Source organism: Neofelis nebulosa, chromosome 11 (assembly GCF_028018385.1).
Source record: "Neofelis nebulosa isolate mNeoNeb1 chromosome 11, mNeoNeb1.pri, whole genome shotgun sequence".
In the NCBI taxonomy this organism is placed as follows: Eukaryota; Metazoa; Chordata; class Mammalia; order Carnivora; family Felidae; genus Neofelis; species Neofelis nebulosa.
This window is the reverse complement of record NC_080792.1, coordinates 48,373,624-48,391,525: the sequence shown is the minus strand read 5'-3', so window position 1 is coordinate 48,391,525 and position 17,902 is coordinate 48,373,624. Positions and strand designations below refer to the sequence as shown.

Sequence of the window (17,902 nt, the reverse complement as noted above, 5' to 3'; positions counted from 1 at the left end):
GTTGTATAACATCATTTTAGTGACCTTGTAGTATTTTGCTTTAATATTTTATTTTTTTTATTTTTATTTTTATTTTTATTTTTTTTTATTTTTGGGACAGAGAGAGACAGAGCATGAACGGGGGAGGGGCAGAGAGAGAGGGAGACACAGAATCGGAAACAGGCTCCAGGCTCCGAGCCATCAGCCCAGAGCCTGACGCGGGGCTCGAACTCACGGACCGCGAGATCGTGACCTGGCTGAAGTCGGACGCTTAACCGACTGCGCCACCCAGGCGCCCCTTGCTTTAATATTTTAATAAAAATATTTAATAAAAAGTTCACTGTGATTTTTTATTTAACCAGCTCTGCACTTTTAGACATTTAAGTTCTTTTAAACTTAAAAAAAAAAAAAGCTAAAATAATTCTGATACAAACTTGCCACTAAATCTTTGCAAACTTCCTTAATTTTTTCCTGGATATAAATGTCCACAAGCAGAGTTGTTAGGGTTAAAATATATGCACATTGAAGTCATTTGCTAAGCACTGCAAACACTGCCCTCCTGAAAAGTAATAAGGTTTTTACTTCAACCAAGGCTGTGATACTTCATTCACTTAATTCTGTTTTATTATTTAAAAAATATCTTTTCTAGTTTGGTAGGTGAAAGATGAGTCTCATTGGTGCTTTGCTTGCATTTCAGTTCCCAGGAAGGTCAAAAAAGTTTCATGTTTATTAGCATAGAAAAAATTTTTTCCTGTTAATTATATTGTCTCTTATCCTTGAGTATTCAGCTTTTTCTAATTGTTTTGTGAAAGCAGTTTATATATTAAAGTTATTAATCCTATGTCCTTTATGGTGAACATTTTCTCCTCTCATTTGTTTTCCATTTTTGTTTTGTTATGGTGCTTCTGGATGTACGAAACTTTCAGTTTTTATGTCACCTTATCAGTCTTTGTGGTGTCTCCTTTTGGTGTTATACGCACGAATTCCTTTCCCTTTTTATTTTTGAAGAGCAGACAGAAGATTAAATAAGTACACTGCCTTCTTCCTAGCACCTATCCCAGTATTTAATAAATATGTTGGTCATTTCTCTTTCCTTTTAACTGTACCACTTTTATGCTTATCTCCATCTTTGCTCAAGCACTGTTCTCACACCGCCTTCCCCCCTTCTCCAACCTTCACAACTCCAGTCCTGCTTCCTCTGAGGTACTTAAATCAGTCTGGCCGGCAGCAGTGACACTCACCCGGAATCGCTGAGAGGTGTCCTGCACACAGGACCAAATCTCAGCCTCGGGGTGGGGGTATCCTCTGCTCCGAAGCCAGCTTGACAGCGTCAGTAATTCGCTCAACATCTCTCCGTTTATCTGTAAAATTTAGCAGATTGGGCATCTAAAGGATTTCCTCCAAAGTGCCTTTGCGCAAGTTTGGCAAGCGACAACCTCCGCTATTGGCTGTCTTTTAAATGTGTATGTCCCGCCACTCCCAATTCTCCGTCAGCTCCTTGGATCCCAGACTCGGTACGTGGCGGCAGTGCCATTTCTATCGTTGGCGCACAGTGTCTGAGAATTGACGGGACTTGTCTTTTGACAATTGAGACTTGTCCGGGAAGCCACAATGTCTTTGATGTAAGTTCTGCAGGCAGCGCCAGCTTGCTCTGATGTCTCACCCAAATTCTCTGCAAGCCGACTCCCTTGTCCGAGGTCCAGAGCTGGCTTTCCTCACTGGTGTGTGACCGTGAGTAGCTGGAGAGGAAAAATATCTGATTTCTGCGCGGGGCGTGGGAAGGTGGGGCGGTCCCGGCCCCCGCCGCAACCGCCAGGGTAGGAGCCCGGGAACGCCTTCCGCGCTCCCCGCCCGCGAAGTTTGCAGCGCGCAGCGCGTTCGCAGAGACCTCGTCTCCTGGCCCGAGGCTGGGCGCTGTCAGTTCCTGCTCCGTTGGTTGCTGGCTCCAGCCGCTGCAGGTTCCAGACCAGAGAAGCCGCCCCCACGCCGCGGGCTCCAGGCGCGTGGGGCGGGGGTGCGGTCGGCCCCCGCCCACACCCCGGGCCGAGCTCGCTCTTCCCGGGACGATCGTGCGCTGCAGGATGGCGGCGGCTGCGTGGGCTCCAGGCTGGGCAACGAGGCCAGTCCTGCTCCTGCTGCTGCTGCTGCTGCCGCCGCCGCCCCTGCTGCCGGCGGTAAGCGCCTCTCGGGAACCCCGGGCCGCGGCCCGGCTCAGCCTGCACCCGCCCTACTTCAATCTGGCGGAGGCGGCGAGGATTTGGGCCACCGCCACCTGCGGGGAGCGGGAGCCTGGCGGCGTGCGGCCCCGGCCCGAGCTCTACTGCAAGTTGGTGGGGGGGCCCACCGCCCCGGGCAGCGGCCACACCATCCAGGTAAGGTCCCAGAGCGAGCGAGGGGTGGCAGGGGGCGGGGCCCCCTCCCCGCTCTGCCCAGCGTGCTCTGCCCAGCGACTACACGCGGAGGGAGGGGTCTTTCCCCAGCGTACGCTGGAGAGCCCAGGTGACCCGGACGGGGTCCCCCAGCCCCGCGCGGGCCGGCGACCCCGGTGGTAGGCGCGGTGCGGAGGTGCGAACCTGCGGGGCACCAGGCTTGCAGACGCGCCGCCCGAGGCAGGGACGGGTAGAGCGCGCGAGGTGAGTGAAGGCTGCGGTCAAGTTTGGGCGCGCTGAGCAGAAAGTCCCAAGGTGCGCCCCGAAGTGCGTACACAGTACGGAACTGTCGCCCAGTCCTGCCGTCCTGCCCCAGTCACTCAGGTAGCGCCTGACCAGGCCTTGAGTGCCCTGGACGCCTCCTCCTAGGCCCTTCTTTCTCCCCGACCTTATTCGGAGAAGTTGGTAGCAGTGGGTTTCCGTGGAGTATTTGGAGAGAACTTTTAGGTTATATAGGTAGTATCACTCCGATGTCACCCAAAAGATGCACCTCACCGCACTGCCTGAAGTGCCACCATTCAGGGTCTCTGGGGCGAGTGAGATGAAATGGACAGCAACGGACGCGACGCTCAGGGTCCGACGCTCAGGGTTCGACTCAGTGCGAACACCTGGTGTGAATGATAGTGTTGCTGGTGCTTAATCAGCATCTGGACGTGTGTCAGGTGCTGACACACGACCCTCACAACAGCTCTGGGAACTGGATCCGCGAGCAGGTTGAGAAACGTGCCAGCGTCTTCAAGTAGGGTAGGGAGATTTGAACCCAGTCCTGACTCCAAATTTTCTTTACACTGAGCCATAATTCATGATTGCCTCCCTCCTTCTACTGGGAAATATTGCTGAGGAATAGGAAAGTGTTGCCGGAAGAGGGAGTGATTTTGGAGCTTGGGCTCCAAAGGCAAAGGATTGTCATTGAGAATCTAGGTCAGTGTTGTAGAAACTCTTGGTTGTGCATTTCCATAAACAACAAATTGTTGAACGTGCAGTTATAAATTGTGTGTATGTATTGCTTTATTAGTATATTGTGTGTACTATAAAACACACAAGAATAGAAATAAAAATTAAAATGACAATGATGAAAACACTTTTAATTTTATTAACAGCGCCTTTTAATTTTGCTTTCTCTAAATACTTAATTTGTTATTGTGTAGAGCTATTTATAAATATCCAGATGTAATTATTTATATGAATAGTTTTGACAAGTTGAGTTGAGCACTTATGACCCAGCAATTCAAGGTTGGTTTTACATTAATGCTTGAAATTAGTGATTGTCCTAGCTGGAAAGATACTTCAAAAAAAAAAAAAAAAAAAAAAAAGGGTAGATTCCAGAAGGACTGCATTGACCACTGAGTTCCAGAACCAGCTACATAATCACAGAGTACAGTGCAAAATGAAAATGTGGAGCACCTTGTCCAAAAATTAGGAATTTCAAATGGTGATAGCGGAACATTAAATTAACCGAGGGGACTTTCTGAGCATGGGATTCTGTGTAACTCCACAGGTCTGATATTGCCTGAATTCATTAAATCATGGTACTCATCTTTCTGCCCCATCCTCCAGTTATTCTAAAAATTTTTTAAAGTAGACACTTGGCCAGTCAATGTTTGCTTTTCAAATGGCATTAAGTACTTCTTGGTAGGAAGGTATTGTGTTTTAGTAGAAGGTAGGAAGGTAGTGTGTTTAGTGATTCAAAACTCACTGCAAGTCCTTTTTTTTTTTAATATTAAAGTATATTACAAAATTCTGTGTCCTTGTTTTTAAAATGTGCAAACATAAGAACTTTTAGAGTAACACAATTCTGTCTTTTCAACAGCCAAAAAATGAAACATTTCCAAACATCTATTTCCCAAAACACTCTTTTCAAAGTGTACATTTCTTGGGGCACCTGGGTGGCTCAGTCAGTTAAGTATTCAACTTCGGCTCAGGTCATGATCTCGCGGTTTGTGAGTCCGAGCCCCACGTTGGGCTCTGTGCAAATAGCTCAGAGCTTGGAGCCTGCTTCGGATTCTGTGTCTTTCTCAATCTCTGCCCCTCCCCCGCTCATGCTCTGTCTCTCTCTCAAAAAATAAACATTAAAAAAAATTTTAAAACATTAAAAAAAACTTAAAAAAACCCAAAGCATCCATTTCTTTAGAACAGTATTTACCTTTTCACACGTCGTTAAAACAACACCTTTACCTTGGTAAGTACCCTTATTTTTTGTAAATATCTATCAGGTCGTGTACTACTGGCAGCCCATGTCATCCCAGAATAAGCCGATTTGGGATTTTTGTGGAAAAAAAAGAAAGTGTGACTCATCTTTAAATTTCAAATTCTTTTAAGTAGGTTACCATGAGAGAACCGGTGAATCTGTGCCATCAAAACAATTTCATTATCACTCCTCCTTGTAGTACAAGTTTGGAACTGTTCTGCCCTTCAGGAGAATAGAATCCACATGTCCACTTAATCAGGCACATGCAAGCTTTGATGTGTCATGGTCAGATGATAGCTGGTGGAACCCCTCCTCCTCTTCCCTTGGACAGACAGACTCTCAGGACCATTGTGACCAGGTGACTTGAGGACAGGGTAAAGGCCCTATGCCATCTGCACATTCAATATTAGTAAGACTGAGTTTCTTCATTTTTAAGTAAAATAAACAAGTTTTAATATTCCCTTCTGGCATCCCATTGGATTGTCTGGCACATCCAGCTTGGAGAGAACTGTCCTAATTATGGAAAGAGTAAATGCAAGCAGAAGAAAGGTATCAAAGAAATTTTCAGCTGTCTCCTCTCCCATGGATTTGCCTAGGAATGGACTGATCTTCATTCCCCTCCTCACTGTTTTTTGTTTTGTTTTGTTTTGTTTTTGAGTGCTCATAGGTTGATAACTACTTTTTGGAGGTCCAGAAAAGTCCTATTTTCTGGTCTGATGGAGTTTCCTTGGTCCTTAAACCTTGGTTCACAGTCCTAGATAGAGTAGGAAGTGGCTTTTCTGAGGTCATGCAGCAGACTGCATTTCTAGGCCAGGCCATAGACAGTGGAAAAATAATGCCATCTGGTGTTATGCCGTATTCTTCCCTAAAAATAAGGAGAGCAAAAGTTGCTGCTGAATAGTGCTTTCTGCTTTCACAGTTGAGGGCTTGAGGCGATCTCACTGATTGCTCACGTGAGAGGTTCTTACCTAATGAGGACAGAGGACACAGGGAAGGGGAGTTCTAAGAGCTGGGCTATGAGATGCTCACTCTAGCCCATTGTTGGCAACACCTGGTATAGACCCTGCCTTTCAGAAAACTGTGGGGTGATGGGAGATGAGTGGGAAAAGGAAGAGAGACTGGGATTGATCAATTGGTTGTACCCGAATGATGATGATCTTGAATCTTATGTATAGCTCAAGATGGGAAATGGAGAAGAGTTAATAAGTTCTATTTCTTTCAGCTTTCTAAAAATAAATCTTTAGGGCCAGCCAGGGTTTAGAATTTCAGGCAGAAGGATTTTGCAAAAAATGTAAAAAATGAATAAAAGTCATGTCTTTGAATAAAACCTGGGCTTATGGTTCTGATTCTGTAATAATAATTCTGATACTTGAATGGTAGCATGTGTCGATAGGTAGAGGATTTTAAAAGTCTGAGGTTTTTGTTTGTTGTGTGAAAAGTATCTGCTGTGGTTTCTCTGTACTTCAAATTCATTAAATAAGATTTTATATACTTGTTACTGCTCAGACATAAAGTTTTTGGTGTTTGAGAGCTCTGTGATTCAGGGATTTTGTCTGTCTGGTTCACAGCTGTATCCCATGCTTAACCGCAAAGGCTGGTACAGTATATGTGCTCAGAAAATATTGAAGGAGAGGATGGTGAAGACACAGCTAAAGGTGGTAAAGAAGTTTGTAAGGAATATACAAGGAAAGGGCGCCTGGGTGGCTCAGTCGGTTGAGCGTCCAACTTCAGCTCAGGTCACGATCTCGCCGTCCATGAGTTTGAGCCCTACGTCGGGCTCTGGGCTGATGGCTCAGAGCCTGGAGCCTGCTTCCATTCTGTGTCTCCCCCTCTCTCTGCCCCTCCCTGTTCATGCTCTGTCTCTCTCTGTCTCAAAAAAAAAAAAAGAAAAAGAATATACAAGGAAAATGCACAAATTAATTCTATTCTGCTGAGAAGAAACTCCCACTGAAATCTGTCATACTTTATGCTTCAATTTTATATGTTTACTTACCTATGGAATCAAAACACATTATTATTTCTGACATCGGCTAGAGATGATGGTAAAATGTTAGTGGAAGGCTGCACTGAAAATATAACCTTGTGTTTGGTTTAGTTTGGCATTAACACTACACTCACAAGGAACGAAGTGAACCTATTTACCAAATATATGATGCCGATTTTGTACATTGACAATTCAACACATCTCTTGTATGTTCCTTAATTACATTATAATTTATGTGTAGGAATGTGTATCTAACCTGAATGACAGTGGTAGGGGAGCTTGCACACACTGGTCAGTTACAGCCAAGAGCAGGAATGCTTGGCACAAAGCAGGCTAGGTTGTGTGTTTGTGTAACTTGGACTAATGGTCATAAACAGGAAACTCAATTTCATTAAGGCTGTTTATAGAACTATTGTGAAAGAGAAACCATTTGTTAGCTTCAACAAGGGCCTTTTCCTTTGTGAAACTGATAGGAAAGTCTTGAACAAGGGCTGAGAAATGAAGACATTCATTATTCCACTGATACATTTGTAACAATTCTTAGGTGTGTTATTTTGAAACTTCAGACAAATGACTACAGTCAGCAATTTAAAGATGAATAATCCTATTTTTAAATTTTATTTTTTAAAATTTACATCCAGGTTAGTTAGCATATAGTGCAACAATGATTTCAGGAGTTGATTCCTTAATGCCCCTTACCCATTTAGTCCATCCCCCCTCCCACAACTCCTCCAGTAACCCTCTGTTTGTTCTCCGTATTTAAGAACCTCTTATGTTTTTGTCCCCTTCCCTGCTTTTATATTATTTTTGCTTCCCTTCTGTTATGTTCATCTGTTTTGTGTGTTAAAGTCCTCATGAGTGAAGTCATATTTGTTTTTTCTCTAATTTCGCTTAGCATAATACCCTCTAGTTCCAATCATGTATTGCAAATGGCAAGATTTCATTCTTTTTAATTGCCCAGTAATATGCCATTGTATACATATACCACATTTTCTTTATCCATTCATCAATTGATGGACATTTGGGCTCTTTCCATACTTTGGCTATTGTTGATAATGCTGCTGTAAACATTGGGGTGCATGTGCCCCTTCGAAACAGCACAGCTGTATCCCTTAGATAAAAACCTAGTAGTGCAATTGCTGGGTCGTAGGATAGTTCTATTTTTAATTTTTTGAGGAACCTCCATACTTTTTTTCCAGAATGGCTGCACCAGTTTGCATTAAAGATGAATAATACTTTTTAAAAAATGATTTTCCTAATAGTTCTGTGTTTATGGACATTGGCCAAAGTTTAGCAATGAAAGTTTATGCACAAATCATTTGGAGAAGACAAACATCCATGTTTTCCTCTGGAGAGCCACGTTCACTCACCAGGGTGAGGTGGAACATGGTTCCACATAGCAGGACGTCAGCAATTTAAATTTCTTCCTCAACAGAGGTGCCTGGATGGCTCAGTAGGTTAAGCGTCCGACTTCAGCTTAGGTCATGATCTCAGGGCTCATGGGTTCAAGCCCTGCATTGGGTTCTGTGCTGACAGCTCAGATCCTGGAGCCTCCTTCGGACTCTGTGTTTCCCTCTCTGTCTGCCCCTCCCCTGTTCACACTCTGTGTCTCTCTCAAAAATAAAATAAACATTAAAACATTTTTAAAATTTTTTCTCAACAAATCACAGACTACTGGAGCTCATGGACTTTCAGGGCTGTTGAAAATGAATAGTTGGAAATGTGAATGTTCAGTCCTTGAATTGCAAGATCTTACTTCATGCTCTGAATTACCTGTGCCACTGAGAATGTGGATCATTTAATCTGAGAAAAAGAAGTATGTAGTCATAGGCAAAGGAAAGGAGTTGTAAGAAAAGTGTGCTTAACTCATTACAGAAAGTTAGCTGTGTGCATTTTACATCTTCAGTGCACATATGAGTGTGAAAACTACACATTTTCTTCATATTTTTTACCAAAACTAGACTGAAGTATGAGTCATTTTTAACAGCTTTATTGATGTGTAATTTAAGTACTATAACATGTATCCATTGTAAGTGTGAATTAAATATTAAAAAAAAAATTTTTTAATGTTTATTACTTTTGAGACAGAGCTCAAGTGAGGGAGGGGCAGAGAGAGAGGGAGACACGTAATCCTAAACAGGCTCCAGGCTCTGAGCTGGCAGCATAGAACCCGATATGGGACTCGAACCCACAAACCATGAGATCATGACCTGAGCCGAAGTCGGACTCTCGACCAGCTGAAAAATTTTTAATTCAGGCGCCCCTGAATTAAATATTTTTAAATTAATTTATAGAGTTGTGCAACTATCACTAGAATCCAGTTGTAGAACTGGATTTCCATCAGCCGCAAAAGTTTTCTTGTGTTTACGCTTTCAGTTTCTCTACTGGTATTATTTTTATCTCTAAAAATTTCCCATTTCTGTAAATTTCATATAAATGAAATTATACAATATGTGGTCTTTTGTGTCTGACTTCTTTCACTTGGCATAATGATTTTGAAGTTCATTAATATTTTTGTATGATTTAGTAGTTTGTTTCTTTTTGTTGTAGAAAATAGTATTCCATTGTATAGCTACACCTCATTTTCTTTATCCCAATCAAGGACATTTGGATTGTTTTCAGGTTTGGGCTCCTATAAGTTAATGCTGTCATGAACATTCACAAACGAATCTTTGTGTAGACATATGTTTTCAGTTTCCTTGGGTAGATTCCTAGCTGTGGAATTGCTAGATCACATAGAAAATTTATATTTAAGTTTTCGAGAAACTACTTATTATTGAAATGGAGAACTGATGTCTCCAACTAATATTATGGAACTATTTATTCCTTCAGGTCCCTCAAGTTTTGCTTCTTGTACATATGAGGCTTTTTTGTTTGGTATAGATATATTTAAATTATTATATCTTCTTGAAGGATTGGTCCTTCCCTCATTGTGTAATGTCTGTCTTTATCTTTTGTAACAATTTTTAACTTAAAGTTTATTTTGACTGGTATTAGTATAACCATCCCAGCTCTTTTTGGGTTACTCTTTACAGGGAATACCTTTTTCTATTCTTTCACTTTCCATTTATTTGTGTCTTTGTGTCTAAAGTGAATCTCTGGTAGATCTGTATCATGTTTTTTGTTTTTTAATCCATTCTGCAAATCTTTGCCTTTTAATTTAGAAGTCCAATACATTTACATTTAAAGTGATTATTGATAAGTGATAATTTATAAGCCTAATCCATTTACATTTAAAGTGGCCTTACTTCTGCCATTTGTTACTTGTTTCCTGTATGTCTTCTATTTTTTGGTTCCTCAATTCCTCCATTCCTACCTTCTTTTGTGTTTAATTTCTTTTTCTAATGAACCATTTTGATTTCCTCATTTACTTTTCTGTATATTTTTTGGTTATTTTCATAGTGATTACTTGAGTTGATATAAACTTAGCATCAGTGGCATCTAAAATTCTGCTTCTATACAGGTCTCCAGTGCATTTTCCCACTCTTTATGTTATTGTCACAAATTAGATCTTTTTTTTTTTTTTTTAAAAAGTTTATTTTATAGAGAGGTAGCAAGCGCATGAGTGAAGGACGGGCAGAGAGAGAAAGAGGGAGAGAGAGAATCCCAAGCAGGCTCTGCGCTGTCAGCACACCTGATATGGGGCTTATTCTCACAAACCTTGAGATCATGATCTGAGCTGACATCAAGAATCCAATGCTTAATTGACTAAGCCCCTGAAGCACCCTAACAAATTAGATCTTTTACATTGTTGCCCATTGACATACATATATAATTGTTGTTCTGTGCATCTCTTCTAAATCATATGGGACAAACCAAAAATTCAATAATGCTGGCTTTTGTATTTATCTATGTAGTTATCTGTCCTGGTATTTCTTATTTCTTTGCATGGCTTTGAGTTATTGTCTAGTGTTCTTTCATCTCAGCTGAAAGACTCCTTTAGCTTCTCTAGCTTTTTAACCTTCAATAGAGCAGGTCTACTAGCAATAAACTCCTTCGGCTTTTGTTTATTTGGGAGTGTCCTCATTTCTCCCTCATTTTTGAGGAATAACTTACCAGGTACGGAATTATATTTTCCTCTCAACATTTTAAATATGTTATCTCAGTGCCTTCTGGTTTCCATGGTTTCAGATGAGAAACAGGCTGTTAATATTATTGAGGATCCTTTATATGTGATAAATTGTTTCTCTTTTGCTGCTTTCAAGAGTACTTTTGTCTTTTCTTTTTAATGTTCATGTATTTATTTTTGAGAGAGAGAGTGTGTGTGCACAGTGGGGGGGGGCAGAGAGAGAGGGAGACAGAGAATCTGAAGCAGGCTCTGAACTGTAAGTGTAGAGCCCGATACGAGGCTCGAACTCACAAACCATGAGATCATGTCCTGAGTCCAAGTCGGACGCATAACCGACTGAGCCACCCAGGCGCCCCTCTTTTTGTCTTTTGACAGTTTGGTTACAGTGTGTCTTGGTGTGGACCTCTCTGAGTTTTTCCTACTTGGAGTTAAGTTTCTAGCTCTGTCCACTGAAGGGATCTAGAAGCAATGATACACTGGGAACAACGAACATATACTAAATGGTACCTCATACCCAGATCTTGGTTTCTAAACACCACACCCGTAATAAACAAACAAACAAATGATGCTTCTGGAAAAACGAGTTGGTTCCAAGGAAGGAGCACAAAATAAATAAAAATTGGCACTGGAATAGGGGCGCCTGGGCGGCTAAGTCGGGTAAGTGTCTGACTTTGGCTCAGGTCACGATCTTATGGCTCAAGAGTTCAAGCCCTGCGTCAGGCTCTGTGCTGACAGCTCAGAGCCTGGAGCCTGCTTTGGATTCTGTGTCTCCCTCTGTCCCTCCCCCACTCATGCTCTGTATTTTTCTGTCTCTCAAAAATAAACAAATGTTGAAAAAAAATTTTTTTTTATCAAGAGTTCTTTTAAGAATGAAAAGTACAGTACATTATATACTGAACATATTTGGCATGCTAAATAATCCACCGGCAAAGAGACTTTTACAGAATAACTGTTAAATTGTTTTGGTACTGTATTAACGACTAATTTAGATATTATTTATTTACATAGGGGCACATTTTTATATCAGTTGAAGAAACAATTTGCAGGGAGAGTGGTGGCGGAGTTGGATGAGCAGCGGCTGTCTGTGCAGCTGGCCCTGGAGACAGAGGGGTGTGCTTCCTGCGTCTGACTCTTGGTGTCGGCTCAGGTCATGATCTCACAGTTGTGAGATCATTGGCTTTGCGCTCGTAGCGTGGAGCCTCTTTGGGATTCTCTCTCTCCCTCTCTCTCTGCCCCTCCCCTACTCCTGCTAGCTCTCTCTCAAAATAAATAAATAAACATTAAACAAATTTTAAGTGACAAGAGGCTTTAGCAGCTGCTCATTTGAAAATGCCAGCGGAATTGAATGCACAAGTTGAAAAGTATAAGGAAAAACTAAGACAGCCTAAAGAACAAAAAAAGGAGACAGATGATTGAAATGTGGGACACCACGCGAGGAGGAAAAAGTTACAAAGGAAATGCGAGAAAGCCTCCAGGAGAAGACATTCCTGGGCCTTCTACTTCATCAGGCATCCTGAAGCGAAAATCTGACAGAAAGCCTTTGCAGGGAGGTGGTGACAACCCTTTGTCTGTTGCAGAAAGTGGAGCGTGCTCCTGCGGAGGCCCGTCCTCTGATAGACGAGGCTAAGGATCTCGTTAGTGTCGCTTTTGGCCTTCCCAAGATGAATCCATAACCCTCAGTTCAGTCGCCTTATGCACGCTTTTCACGTTGTGCGTGAAGGGGAGGGAGGCTTTTTCCTCTTCTTTACGACACCTGCATCTTCAGTGGTTGAAGTCAGCATGGGGTATAGACATCACCACTAGCAGTAGTGGCAGTGGTCACACTTCAGTGAAGCCAGTGGCTGGGTTCATTGATCTTGTAGGTAATTGCTAGTTGGTAGTTAAAGGCCTCCGGGTGATGAACAGTCTTGATTAAAGAGATCTAGGGATGGTCCTTCAAGTTAGATGTCCCTGCTGGTCTGACAGCCTGTGGGATGGGTTGTGCTGCATGATGTCTTCCTGGTAACTGGTGAGCCTGCCAGTGAGGATTATTGATGCAGACAGTTGATGGGGTTGTTTCTCTGTATGTAAAAAGAAACTGTTAAAAAAAATCCAAAGAACATTTTTAGCATCTTTATTAAATTCAAGGATATTTCTGTATGCACTTGAATTTGTTTATCAAACATTAAACAACTTTTTATCATTCTAAAAAAAGGTAACATTTTTTTTTTTGGAGGGGGGAGGTATTAACTTTTTCAGGCCAATTTTGGTGGCAAGAATACATTCTTCCAGATCATAAATTTTTTTCTGGTTGTGATTTAGGCTTTCATGAGCCTGCATTAACCCTTGCTCAACATTCTGGAACCATTTGCCTAGTGAGGAAAAGACTTTCTCAATGGTACCTCAGTGGTCCTAGTCAGTGGAACTGACTGCATACATGGGCTCCTGGCCAAGGGACAAGTGGCGACTGAAATCCAGCCTGGGCAAGGCTGTATCTGCTCAGGGGCAGGGAGCCTTTTTTTTCCTGCTTCATATAAAAAGAGCTTTTTGCATGAGCTAGCAGGGCCTTGATCAGATCCCTCATGCCAACAGGGTGGAAACTGCCCTGGGGAAAGCCAACTCATGGAGTCTCACGTGTTCTGCCAGTTTTTCAGTGTCATAAACATATTGTACTTTCTTAGTGGTTTTCCCATCCTGAATGCTCAGAAAATACATATGCAGTTAACAAATGGATATTAGCCAGAAAGGAAGATGAATTTGAATTCGATTATTTATGCATAGCTTAGCTGTGAGGAGTGGGGAAAAGGAACAATTCTCTACTACGTTCAAGTTACACCATATATTGCACGTACTGTGTACAGAAGTGATACCAAATAAAGAGGCAGCATGGTGAGTAATAGCGATCAGGGGACTTAGTCTGCTGCTCAGTGCAAGGTGTAAATTTCACACTTAGGCAATATTTACTGATGCTTGCTTGGTACTGTTGGAAAGCACCTTACATGTACTGACTTCTTAGTCCTGACAGCAGTTTGTCAAGGGGGTATTCTTAGCATGCTCATTTTACAGATGAGGAAACAGAAGCACACAGAGGTTCAGTATGTGTTTAAGATCAGAAAGCTAGCGCGTGGTGCAGCCCCGTGGTGGCAGAGTTCATGCTCTTACTATCCTATGCTGCCACTGCCAGGCTAACTGCCCCTCCCCCAGAGTTTCAGCCAAACTGTGCACCACCTCACTAATTCCCTTCATTACCTGGGAGCCATTTGTTTTCACATCTGATGTCCTTATTAGATCTGTAGCTCCCTGAGCAGGGCGCCGCATTTTCCTGCTCATGTCTGTCTTCCCTGTGGCGGTGCATCACAGATACTCCATAGATGCTTTTTTTTTTTTTTTTTTTTTTTTTTTACGTTATTTATTTTGAAAGAGAAAGAGCATGCACGAGAGTGGGGGAAGGGCAGAGAGAGAGGAGAGAGGGGATCCCATGCGGGGCTTCATCTCATGACTGTGAGATCACGACCTGAGCTGAAATCAAGAGTTGCCCACTTAACTGACTGAGCCACCCAGCCTCCCCTCCACAGATGCTTTTTGAAGAAACTTTCAAAGGCTGATACCATCATAGAATTTTCATACTATAGCAACACCTGGATAGAAGTGCTGTTTGACCAAAAAGTACCTGGATTTCAATAACCTGCCTTTGAAAGACAGTTGTGGCCCTGATGTGTTGAATTGCAAAGTAGAGATATCTGATATACTGGTTGAAACCAGTGACTAGGGCTGGGCCACCAGAAGCGGCAAGAGGCAAGGAAGGATCCTTCTGCAGATTTCAGAGGAAACAGGGCCCTGCCAACACCTTGATTGCAGACTTCTAGCTTCCATACTATGAGACAAGACATTTCTGTTGTTCTAAGCCGGTTTATGGCACAACGTTTTCAATGGTGGCCCTGGGAGACTAATACACTGTTAGTTGGTTCGGGCTGCCATAACAAAATACTATAGATTGGGTAACTTACAAGCAACAGAAATTTATTTCTCACGGTTCTAGAGGCTAGGAAATCCGAGGTCAAGGGCAGATTCAGTGTCTGGTGAAGGCCCACTTCTAGTTTATATTTTTTTGCTATGTCCTCACATGGTGGGAGAGGTGAGGGATCTCTCTGGGGCCTCTCTTGTAAGGGCACTAAGCCCATTCAACTCATCCTAATACCATCATCTTGGGGGTTAGGTCTTTAACATATGAAATTAGGGGGGCATAAATATTCAGTCCATATTAGTAACTTTAAATCAGATAATCAGTCTCTCAGTGAGTCAGTAGTACTTCTTGACTATTCAGTGTATGAGTTATCTGTGTATGGGAGAGTGGAGGATGAAGGGCCCTGCATGAGACTCTCCAGGTAGTTCTAGGGTCTCTGCTTTTGAGACTTTGCCACCTAGCAACTCAAAATATCTCTAAGTAGAATGAGTATTGTTCTTGGCTGAACAAATATTTAGGGATCACCCACACTGAGGCATCTTTAAATATGAAGAACATATCAGAGGGGCATAAAATAAGGATTGACTAATGCAGGTGAGACCGTGGAAGTTTCCTGGATACTGTGAGCCTTGGATTCCTTTCTGCATAGAGCCCAGTGGTTGGATGATTCCTTTCCCACTAATGAGGGCTCACGGGCTACGTCAGGGGAAGGGTGGGGTTGTGAAATGAAAGACCCAATTCCCTATGTCCTGGGATTGGCTCTGCAGAGACTAAATATTGCTGAGGATTTGTGTGCACAGAAGGCACTGGTGGCAGAGATTCTATGCAAGGTAGTTTGCACAGGGATTTGATGAGAACAAAAACGTCAGACTTTCACATGTTCCTGTCTGTCTTCTCTGTTTCCAGGTGGCTTTCCTATTTCATTTTGACACCTGATCACTTAATGTATCTTTAATGTGATTTTGAATGTTTTTAATGAACCAGAAATATGAACAGAAAATGGAGGGAGACCTCATTAGGAAAAATCTCTTGGTAAGATTGCCATAAACTAGTTGAGTTTTTTTTTTTTCTTTTGTTTTATTTCATGATCTTTTAGGTCAACTTAGTAGACTTCCATCTGAGTAAAAATATAGCCGTGGAAGTGACTTTCCAGTAGTGATAAAGTCTTCGTTCCGTTTCCCTGAGCACCATGGAAGTCTTTGTAACTTTCATTCACTTGGTGTTACCTGCAGCCTCCGTTCTCTTTGATCGCTTGCTTGCTTTGGTCCTGGGTGTTGTTTTCTCTGGCTCTTACATACAGCACTTACCACTCTAGCTTAGGAGGATCGGGGCTGAAACAAACCATGGTAGAACTGCTTGACTAACCACAAGGAAGATGAGGCCAGGGGCCTTCAGAGCCATTACGGAGATGTTTGTAACTGGCGGTTCTCCACCTTCACTGAAGACAAAATAGAAGGGGATGTGTCATGTTGCAGCACAAGGGATTGAGATCGGCCATGGAAAGAGCTGCCAGGGGCGCCTGGGTGGCTTGGTCGGTTAAGCGTCCGACTTCGGCTCAGGTCATGATCTCGTGGTCCGTGAGTTCGAGTCCCGCGTCGGGCTCTGTACTGACAGCTCAGAGCCTGGAGCCTGTTTCAGATTCTGTGTCTCCCTCTCTCTCTGCCCCTCCCCCATTCATGCTCTGTCTCTCTCTGTCTCAAAAATAAATAAATGTTAAAAAAAAAAATTAAAAAAAAAAAAAGAAAGAAAGAGCTGCCAGGGCAGAGTGTACTCAACCACTGAAGGGATATTTTGAGAAGAGAGCCCTTTGCTAGGTCAAAATCCTGTGTGCCATCTTTTAGGCCCATCCGTAGACAGCTACAAGGCTTTGACTGGCAGGGCTCACGGGGAAGCTGTGCTTCCCACACCAGACCTGTACACAAGGAGGGACTTGCAGCCAAGGATTCGGGTCCCCCTGGTACCAGCCGTGCCCATATGTGTTTCTGCATTCTCAGCCCCGGAGCCTCTATTGAGAGACCTCTAGTGGAGGTCCCTGGCACTTCCCAGGTGCCTCCACGGGGACTTCTCATGGGTGCTAGGGCTGAGGCAGTTTTCCCCACTCTGACTGTTTTTCTACTCCTGCTCTTCCCTTCTCCTCATTGTCAACCCTCTGGGCTCATAAAAAGGCAGGAGCCTTTGGACTTGGGTCCCTGGGGAGTGAGATACTTCTCCTGTCATCTGACCCCTGCCTGGTGCTGTACCATGGGGAAAAGTGGATCACTGGGACGCCGGCACCTTTTGTCTCTTGCCTTCACTATTACAGTAAGTGAATACAATTTTGATTACTACTTTCAGATTGGCTTGTTGTCCTCACTGATCATCTCAGCACCTGGAAGCTCAAAGGAGCTGGTAGAAGTTTTGTGGATGCTTCTTCTTCTTCTTCTTTTTTTTAAAATTTTTAATGTTTTTATTTACTTTTGAGAGAGAGAGAGAGAGAGAGAGAGAGAGAGTGAGAGTGAGCGGGAGCAGAGAGAGAGGGAGACACGGAATCCAAAGCAGGCTCCAGGCTCCGAACTGTCAGCACAGAGCCTGACGCGGGGCTCGAACTCACAAATGTGAGATTGTGACCTGAGCCAAAGTCGGATGCTTAACCGACTGAGCCACCCAGGTGCCCCGCCCCGTGGATGCTTCTTAATGTAGATTCTTGTCAATGAAGGAAAGAACTGCTACCTGGAGATGTGTGTGCACACACATTTGTGTGTAATATCATCTGTTCCTGTATTGAACAAATATAAATTGACATTTATGTGCCAGGCACAGAGGATGGAGATGCAGTGGGCCAAGAATACAAATCTGAACAAGGCAGGGAAAGTCCCTGCCTGCATCGAGGTGACATTCTAAGGAGAGACTGCAACCGATGAGTAAACAAATATAATTCTAGACTGCTGTTGTGTCTTGGAGAGAGTTAACAGGATTTTGTCATAGTGATTAATGAAGGGAAACTTCTCTAGGTTGGGTAGATGGAGAGGCTTTCCTAAGGAGGTCTTATTGGTACAGAAACCCAAGGGTTGAGAAGAAATCAGCCCCATCAAGAGGGTGGGAAAATGTGTTCCATGCAGAGGGAACAGGTACGAGGGCTTGGAGGTAGGAATGTGCGTGTCATGTTCTAGGAATTCAGGAGGCCATGCTGCCCTAGTTATGTATTAAAATATTTTTTTATTTATTATTTTTGAGAGAGAGAAAGCATATGAGTGGGGAAGGAGCAGAGGGAGATTGGGAGAGAGGATCTGAAGCAGGCTCTGTGCTGACAGCAGGGAGTCTGATGCGGGGC

General features: G+C 43.1%; 1 protein-coding gene across 5 annotated transcripts in view; it reads left to right on the top strand.

Annotated features, from left to right (window-relative positions):
• Positions 1-1,521: 1,521 nt before the first annotated feature.
• The window catches only part of LAMA3 (laminin subunit alpha 3), a 276,218-nt gene continuing 259,837 nt past the window's right edge, over positions 1,522-17,902 (top strand). For 2 of the 5 annotated variants that reach the window (XM_058692501.1, XM_058692500.1), the window contains exon 1: positions 1,523-2,351. In XM_058692501.1, coding sequence (XP_058548484.1) covers positions 2,061-2,351 — 291 coding nt within the window. In that variant the 5' untranslated portion in view covers positions 1,523-2,060. Of the gene's footprint in view, positions 2,352-17,902 lie in introns of all 5 variants that reach the window. The other 3 variants (XM_058692496.1, XM_058692495.1, XM_058692498.1) reach the window with 2 other exon arrangements.